Here is a 9816-nt window from a genome sequence, read left to right as displayed (position 1 = left end):
GAGAACACAATAACAACACATACATATGCATAAATTATCGTTGCCATTTTCATTGCGGTTTTCTGTCTGGTTTACATGGCAAGTTTAATGAGTAAGTAACCGCTTACACATAAACAGCAACACTAACAGAAATACAAACAAAAACAAAAATGCAAATTAAAAAAGTTAAGCAGAATTCACAGCTGACACTATACACGCCTTCACACACAAATATATTATTGTTTTCATTATTAATGTGTGTGTGCTTTTATTTGCCATATAGTTTTATGTGTTTTTCATTAATTAACAAATATTTCAATAAAACAGACAGCATTGGATATGAATTTCAATGGAGCAATGGATTGATTCCAATTAACTTCAATTCAATGCTTCAACTACGGAAATGGTACTAAATAATGCACGGTAGGATCGATAATACATAAATGATATTATATGAATCAATTTTCCAAAATAATAAAGTTTTCTGAAATTTATTAGGTATCATACGAAATTCGAAATATTATTATAATCCCCCTGGTACTATACGAAGTCACAGAAAATTAGAGAACCCTCTAGCTCAACCATCAATCCTTGAGGGAAACCCTCAAGTATAGTATAAGTTTGTTTTACCCCTCATCTGATGAGACGATTTTTAAAATACAAAAATTTTATGGGAGATTATAATTATAAAAAATATGGCAATAAATGAAAATGGTAGTTCAAAATGAAAATTGATCTCTTATTTTTTCGACATACTAAAACAGCATCCCAAATTTTTTTAATTTAATAGTCGCTTTCACAATTAAAGTCACAAACCTACACCATTCTTCTTCTTCTTCTTCTTGTTCTTGAATTAGTGCTATTACGCACTTTTACTCTATAATAGCTGGGGGGCTTATCACTACCCCACACTAGGGTTTAACTAGGCTAAGAAGTCATATCATTTATTTGTCTTTTAGTTGATGACGGACCTTAAATAAGCATATCTTCCTGAAAATCCAGAAGTGGACTTGAGGATTGTTAGGGCGGGACTACGTTGCGTAGTGAATAATTTTAGAGCTCTGTCTCTGATATATTTTTTCACTGAGTCAATCCTAAGATCTCTATGTATGTCTGTTGATCTAATATACCATGGAATCTTAAACAGTCTTCTTAAAGCCAGGTTTTGAGCTATATGTAATTGCTTTAAGGTAGTATATGAGGCTTTGCTATATGTAACACATCCGTATAGTAGTGCTGGTCCAATTACTTGCGTATAAAGTAACTTTCTGTTTTTAAAGTTGAAGTAATAATTATTAAATAGCGGCTTTAATAAATGTAGAATCTTAGAGCAGCTATTCCGTTTGTATTTGAAATGTTTAAGCCAATTGAACCGTTTGTCAAAAGTGACCCCCAGATATTTTATGCTATCCTCCCACCGTATCTCCGTGTCACAAACGCTCACTCTTGGGGGATGCTGTCTTCTTTTTCGAGTTATAAATATAGCCTAGGTTTTGTCATTATTAATTTTAATCTTCCATTTTTGGAAGTATCCCACCATAAGGTCTATATTTCCCTGTAAAGTGTTGCTTACATTTATGGCATCCCGATCCGATCAAGCACCATTACAATAATTTTTAAGGCGATTAAATTTCAAAAAAAAAATTAAATTTAATTTATATTCAAATTTTCTTAAATTTTTTTTATGTCAGTTGTTTATTTAGTTACCGTTCAATACTCATTATTGGTCACATTGAGCTTATTTAAAATTATTTGAAAAAACTGTGAATGTCAACTGGCCCTTAAAGGTCATATTATACAGACAGTCAAATGAGAATAGTGACTATAATTTTATGCTCTTTTTGGTCATAATTATGAACATACGATACCATAAATATTAGTTTCCTACTTTTACTACTTTTTGGATATGTTTTCTTGTGCCTAGTAAACAAGTTAAATTTGCAAAAAGTGCTGCTTTTTACTTTCCACGTTTGAAAAAAGACCAATGACAAACAATCCCTACTATATCAACTGTCAAAATATATGATGCTTATTTGGATTTAGTATGAAATTGGCTGCGAAAAACTACAATTAAGTCCACTATTGGAAAAAAAGGGAAGTACTTTCTGAAACTTGCACAGTTTTATTTAGCAAACAGAAAGATCTTGTGGATGATGTTGAATCGATACAATGATCTTTGTCACTGCCTTACTATTCGCCTCTTGACAGCAGATTAGTATCCAAGACAAAAGAATTTAAAATTTTTTCTTTAAATCCAAATACGTTGGTAATGACTCATAAAAGAATTAAAATATTAAATATTTAAATTGAAAATAATATAATCCATAAATTGAAGACTTTATAAAAATCTGATCAAATATATATTATATACTACAGAATTGATAAATGAAATGACTAAACGTGTTGCGAAGTTTTTTACGTTATTACAATGGACAACAGGAAAATAATCGAGGCCCTCTATTAACAAATGTAGAGTTTTCACAAGGTTATGACTAATACAAGTCATTATATACTTTTGCGTAATACTTATTTATTAAGTCAATTTAAATAAATATGTATAATAATTCTAATCAAATTTCAGTCTTACGAGATATAAATTCAACTCAAAGCAAAAACACCAAACCCAAGAAAAACAAATTCGTCCCTGGATTTTGAAAACAATGGCAATAAGCATTTTATTAAATACAATATTAATTAACTGAGTAAATGAATGTTCGCATACTATGATTGTATTTATGAATGCTTTAATTTCATTTAATTAAATTATATGCAATAAAAAAATTATTATTTATTTAATTTGTTTAATCCCAATGCAATAACTTCATTTTCACCTGGATGCATTTCAATAAATAACGAAGATAAGCCACTTTATTCAATTTTATAATTAATTGTTTACTTCACTCTTCATACTATTGTGAATCAATGCTATATTAAGTTTGTCACTGGCTTTGTAATGTAGTGAAGAGTGTGTCTACAATTATATATAAAATATATTCTGCAAAAGTGGAATTGAATAATGTCGTCAATCCAGACGTGTCTGTAGATAATCTCTCAAGTTTTGAGTTCTTGGAACACATTATCGATTAGTGATTTTTATGAGTGTAGGTATATATTTTGATATATAATTATGTTGAGCTTTATATAAAAAAAATGTTAACTAATATGATGATAGTATCACAAAATTAGTAAAGTTCTTTTAAAGTTATTTATTATACAATTTTATGTATGAAGTACATCAATGATACAACAAAGTCAAAGCTAATACTTTTCTTAATTTCTTGTATATAAGTATGTAGTATTAAAACAAATAATTCATATCATTGAATTCAGTTATAAAGGATGTCAAATTTTGCAACCGCAATTATTTATAATAATTTAATCTGCAAAAACTATTTTATGTGCCATTTATTTTATGCTAAAATTAAAATTAACAAAAGATTTTTATAATTATGAAATTATATAAATCAAAAACTTAATTAAAATTTGTATAATTGTAAAAAATTACCTTTTATATAATTTAATATTATGTATTTATTATTTATTATTAATATTTAATTATATTTGGGACAAATAAAATTTAAATCTTTATGTCAAAAAATTTGAAGAGACACAAATTTAATTAACCAAAGTAATTAATTACTATGTTAAATATAATTGCAAAGCTTAAAAAAAAAATTAATTGAATTTTGACCACACAGCTATTTGGAGTATTGCCAAATACCCATCATCAGTGGTCTTGGAAATAATTCTTATATTTAATTATTCGTAAAAAATTATTATTTTTCGAGACTGCATGTACCAGGAATTGAATTCGGGCCCTGCCAAATGTAAAGCTCAGAATCAGGGCACCTTAACCAACACGACCCAAAGAATAAAAATAAAAAAAACGACTTGAATAATGGTAAATTGAATATTATTGGTTCTAATTGAAACGTCTATTGAATAACAATATTTATTTTCTTTAATGGTTACTTCAATTTGAATAGTTTTTTCTGACTCTATTTGATGATTTTGGCTCTAAACGCCGAACTTTGGCATATCTAATATTGACTCGCAACTTCTAAAATTGGCAATAAAAAGAAATTTTGCAAACGGTTTTTGAAATAATCATGAATGTCGGGTTTATTAATTTAGATTGAAATATATTCTGATCATATTGCTGTTTTATGCAACAAATAATATAATTAAAGCGAGTTTTGCTCTCTAAATTTCCTTAAACAGAAACCATAAGATTCGAAATAGCCACAATTTTCAACAAATTTTACTAAAACTTTGAATTTTGACTGCCCTTCATTTATGAACATCAATCATTCAAACACTCGATCAAATTCATTTAGAATATAAGGAAGACTCAATCATATTAGACCATATTTCAAATACAGAACTATTAGAAAATATAGATATTGCTTTTTAGTGCAAATCTACAAAATATCGTATTTTAATTCCCATTTTACTCTGTAAAACCGAAATTGAAATCCAACCTAATCAATTAAAATAATTTGGTCTTTATGACAAGAAATAAACAATCCAAGATTTCTTTGATATGTATATATATAAAATATATCGATCAAAAAATTTTTTTAATTTGAACTTGCGGCCCCAGGGAATTTGCCATTGTCTTAAATAATATTATACTTAGAAGCATTAAAATCGAAAAACCAAATTGGTTACATTAAATATTTTCAAAATAACAACACTGTACTTAATAAATAATATTGTCAAAGCAACAAATAAAACTTCTGCAGAGTTCTAGGTAATAACAATTAATAACATATATTTCTAGAAATCATTTCTCTAAATACGTATTTGGATTTGAACGTAAAAGTTCTCACAAATTGCAGTCAGTGTAGACACCGAGTGAATCAAATCTAATCCAAATGAAATTGAAGAAGTTGATATGAATCGAGTTTTCAATGGAAAATACATATATGTAAACAAACTACCATCTTTTCATAACAGATACTTGAAAATCGTGTGACTCCAAAATAAGAAGTACCGTTATATATTATAACTTTATGATACTTATTATCATAGGTATCATAAACTCAATTTTAATCGATGAAGAAAACTCATATTGGGCAACTTCTTGTAAAGAATCTAAAAGTTCATTCTCCAAAAGTTCATATATTGTGTGTATATTGTATTCCTCTACTTCTATCTTTAACATTAAAAATTTGACAACTAAAAAACTGATCGAAATCAAATGCTTTTAATTAAAAAAGTAAAGGAAAAGCTTAATTTAAAGCAGTCCTATCCAGACCAGATGCGATCGCGGGCCAATACAAATCACTGTAGAGATTGAAATACGGATTTAATGTTAAATTTAGTTTTATTTATATATAAATTTAATTTCATGTATTTGGTATACCATAAAAATAAAATAATAATGTTTTACCATTATCAAAAGAAAATTTGGTAATTGTAATAGATTAAGAACATGTCGCGGGCCGCATAAACATTAGCCACATGTGGACCGCGGGACGTGCTTTGAACAGCCCTGATTTAAAGCATTAATTTGAGTGAAGATCGTTTCATTTAAAAATTCCCAGTACATTTTACACTGAATGTATACACGGTTTTTGTGACTCTATTAATGCATTACAAATAAATTGAATAACTTAATTTATTTTTATCACATCATTTTACCACCACTTAAATAACAAAAGATAAGAAAGTATTAATTATAAATTTAATTTTTTAGCGTAGTTGTATAGACTGCCTTAATTATGCAATTTAATAGTATTCATCTCAATAGCCTTGTTACTCAATATTTATTGTATTCATTTTTTATCAACAAAATTACTTAAATAATTACTAAAATACAAAAGTAGGTATGGAGGAAGAAGTGCAACCCATTTATATGTTTTAGGACGATGGACTCAATTATAGGAAAGTCTTCGATATGCAATTGAATGTACATATATGCAATTGAATGTAATATTTTAGTTTTAATGTTATTGCTATAGTAGGGGAAGAGGATTAAAGAATTTCCAATTAAAATGTCTATTAAAATGTCTTTTTTATTTTGGCGACTGGTTTTGTGAGAAACGAATTAGCCAAAACAGTATAAAAGCACTTACACCCCAAATGTTGCTTTCTGGTAACTGTGAAAGTGCGATTGATTGTCTTACTCCTTTGGTCAGCCTAAGGAAACGAGAAAGAAGAGCAGAAATAAGCAACTCAAAAAAAATTAAATAAAGCAACGCCTGGTTACAACTAAATCGAATTAGTTTTTGTTTATATCTATCTAAAAGAGATCGGAGTTTTTATAGATTATTGAAAACCTATTATATAATACTCTAATTACATTAATTTCATATTTATGTCTAAATTTTTTTTATTTACTATATATAATTTATTTTTATAATATTATATCACATTAAAGAAAAGTCTTCAATGCCTGTCCTAATTATTTCTATATAGAGAATACAAGATTATAGTGAGCTATTGCTCGAAATTCAATTTTATTTACCGAACCTTATGCTTTTTTTAAACGTCAGTACGTTGTATTTTATTTTGTTCTAAACGTTATATTGAAAAAATAATCTGTCTTCAAGATAAATAAAGCTACTGTTACTCTTTACAATATTACCGTATATTAAAATATATACAAATATTTTAAAATGCTATTATAAATTGAAAAAGAAAATTTACAAATTATATACAAATTATGTACGAACTGATATATGTATATATGCTTATATTTATTAAATTATAAATATTGTATTTATATAAATAACATATCAAATATAATTATCACAAAACCAAACCAAATATATTCTTATCAATAACTTTAATATATATTACAAATGTCTTATACAAAATATTTTATTTTTAAGTACTTCTTATTAACAAAAGATAAGTCTTTGTGTACACCAATAACGATCGATAAAATAAATTGATTAAAATTTGTAGAACTAAACATTTATAGATAAAGTTAGGCATAATCAATGAGTTGCTATGCTACTTTCTCGAAACGAAGCGTATCCAAAAACCTCCTTGCGGGTTTACATTAAAGCCACGCATATCATTGAAAATATCTTTGACAGTTTTCTCCGAACGTTCCAATTTACAGTTGATAACTAAATAATATAACATCGCTTTTGCCTGCATCAATGCATAACGATTACCTAGAGTAAAGAATTTAGTATTAAAAAATATAAAATATATAAACAAATACGTATACAACGTCATCACAGCATTATTTTCAAAAAATAGAATTATACCTATGCAATTTCTAGGTCCTGCACCAAAAGGCAGAAATGTAAATGGTTTAATATTTCCTTTGTTATCATCACTAAAACGTTCTGGATCAAACACATCAGGATTTTCAAAATATTGTTCATCCATTTGTAAACCCCCAAGTGGAAACCAAACACGATCACCAACTTTAAAGTCAAAAACAAAGTTATCGTCTTCGTCTGTCAGTTTATAATCCTTAGAACAAACACGATCAGTGAATGAAGCGAAAGACCATTTGCGGAGAGTTTCATTGAGCACCATATCCATGTATTTCAATTTATTTGCTATATCATAATTCAGCGGTTGATCTTGTAATTCTTCTTTAATTTCAAGACATTCCTCATACAAACGTTGTTGAACATCAGGATTTGACATTAATTCATGACTTGCCGCACAAATCAAGTTTGCGTTATTCTCAAAAGCAGCGAAGAAGAAGATGAAACATTGTGCAACAATTTCTTCATCAGACCAGTGCTGTGCAGAATCTTTCTTAGCTTCTAGTAATAGTTGAATCATGTCGTGACGTACAATGTTATTCTTCTCTCGGTATTTCATGGCATCAATAACAAGGCGAGTAAAGTAATCTGTCTTCTCTTTATCGAAAATTTTCATGCCAAGGTACTGAAAAGAAAATTATCTATTAATTTAATTCTAAAATATTTGTAGCTGGTGCTACTCTTTAGCTTATTACGAGCTATTATCGTAGTTACACAACAATATGAAATTTATTCGTTAAGTGTATAGTACCTTTTACAGTTTTAAAAAAAAATTATTTATTTAAAAGTAAATATTAAAATTTTTGTAGATAGAAAGTTTTTTTCCGCAAATTTTCTATTTGATGTGCTCACAAGATTTGTGTTCAAGCCTCATTGAAGCCTGGTCAAGAAAAAATTTCTTTAAAAAATGCTTGGTGGCTCTATTACAGAAATAGAGCTCAATAAGTTCTGCAAAGTGTCTACTATAAAATTTATACAGACATTTAACCCCATCTGGTACTGCTAGGGCTATGCGTGACTTACCGCCAGACAATTTAGCTAAACCTAACCTTCGCATTCAATGTAAATTTCAGAAAATTATTTGATAATTAATCGTTTAAAATTTGGTTCATATCTCTATGAGAAGTATTTAGTGTGTCACAAACTACTTTTGCTTATAATTAAGTGCACGCATACATTGTGACCGAAAAGCTTTCGGAAATTCTCATTTAAAATTCGCGCGCTGTATATTTTTCGATATTTTAAGTTTATGTAGTTTGGCAGCACTGTCCTTAATTACTGCAAAAATGACGCGATCTGTCGGACAGTTCGTTTACGGCAGCTGTTGAAACCAGTTCACCTCAGTAGTGCGTTGCGAAAAAAACAATGGAAAAAAATATTGAACAAAGAGTTTGCATCAAATTTTGTTTTTCGAACGAAATTTCGTGTGCAGAATCGTTGCGAATGCTACAAAAGGCTTATGGGGAATCAGTTTTATCGAAAACTCAAGTTTATGAGTGGTACAAAGCCTTTCAGGACTGTCGTACGACCGTCGAAGACATGCCGCGTTCTGGACGACCTTCGACCTCTACCACCGACGAAAACATTGAAAAGGCAAAGGAAATCGTGTTCAAAAATCCTCATGTGAGTGTTAGAGAGATAGCACGAGAGCTAGGCATCGGTCGTGAGATGGCTCGTTTGATTTTGGTGGACAATTTGTGTATGCGACGTGTCAACGCCCGGCTTGTTCCGATTCACCTCAATTTGTTCAACATTATCAACGATTTTAAGGCCAAACATTCAATAAATACCATCGAACAGCCACCGTATTCACCTGATCTTGCACCGTGTGACTTTTTCCTGTTTCCCAACCTCAAATTACCACTCAGAGGAACGCGTTTTGAATCCATAGAAGACGTAAAACAGAATTCGCAGAGGGAACTCAAAGCCATACCGGAAAGCGCCTATAAAAAGTTTTGATGATTGGAAAAACGTTGCATGTGATCGCTCTAATGGAGCATATTTTGAGGAGATAAAATAAATATTGATGAAGATTAAGAATTTTGCGTTTTATTTAAAATTTTCCGGAAACTTTTCGGTCACAATGTATATCAAATATGACGAAATCAAATATGACGTATTATAGCTTACACTCAATTTCAGTTTATCTATTACGATTGAATAAGCGTTAAGGTGATTGGGTTCAGCTAAATTTCATTAAATACTTGTTTGCACTGAAATATTTTTGTTATAATTATATTTGAAAACGTTTGCTATTGAAACATTCCTAATATGTAATGTCTATACTTTTGAACGAAAAAGTTTTATTAAAAATAGATGTAGTACTATATAAAAATATTTTTACCGTTAGAATCCAAGGTGCTACATTCGAAATCATAAACTTGAACATTTGTGATCCTCTAAAACGAGTAATTGATTGACCCACATTGTAAAATTTATTATTTGGATCCTGATATGAATTAACATTTATTCCAAAAGCAGTGGAAGCAATTATGTCATTTGAGAGTCTCGTAATAAATTGTTTCATTTCGAATTCACAGCTGCCATTTGGCATTTTTGTTTTTAATTTCTTTATGCACTCACTAAAGCATTCATTCAT

At 29.0% G+C, this 9816-nt stretch overlaps 1 protein-coding gene across 1 annotated transcript; it reads right to left on the bottom strand.

The window, feature by feature from the left end:
* Window positions 1-6776: 6776 nt before the first annotated feature.
* Window positions 6777-9816, bottom strand: LOC119680206 (cytochrome P450 9b2-like). The gene is made up of 3 exons (XM_038092904.1): window positions 9562-9816; window positions 7206-7842; window positions 6777-7109 (listed from the first exon to the last, which is right to left on the bottom strand). The coding sequence occupies exons 1-3, from the start codon at window positions 9814-9816 to the stop codon at window positions 6943-6945; spliced, it is 1059 nt and encodes a 352-aa protein (XP_037948832.1). The 3' UTR covers window positions 6777-6942.

The sequence above is a fragment of the Teleopsis dalmanni genome, chromosome 2 (assembly GCF_002237135.1).
Source record: "Teleopsis dalmanni isolate 2A chromosome 2, ASM223713v2, whole genome shotgun sequence".
NCBI classification, from domain to species: domain Eukaryota; kingdom Metazoa; phylum Arthropoda; class Insecta; order Diptera; family Diopsidae; genus Teleopsis; species Teleopsis dalmanni.
Note: the sequence above shows the minus strand (reverse complement) of the source record. Positions and strands in the feature narration are given on the sequence as shown.

Excerpts from the sequence above, each read along its gene's own strand:
- LOC119680206 (XM_038092904.1), bottom strand. The coding sequence starts at position 9,816 with ATGAATGAATGCTTTAGTGAGTGCATAAAGAAATTAAAAACAAAAATG. Across the intron at positions 7,843-9,561 it reads TAGCACCTTGGATTCTAACG|TACCTTGGCATGAAAATTTT; the intron begins GTAAAAATATTT and ends TTTTCTTTTCAG. Across the intron at positions 7,110-7,205 it reads AGGACCTAGAAATTGCATAG|GTAATCGTTATGCATTGATG; the intron begins GTATAATTCTAT and ends TCTTTACTCTAG.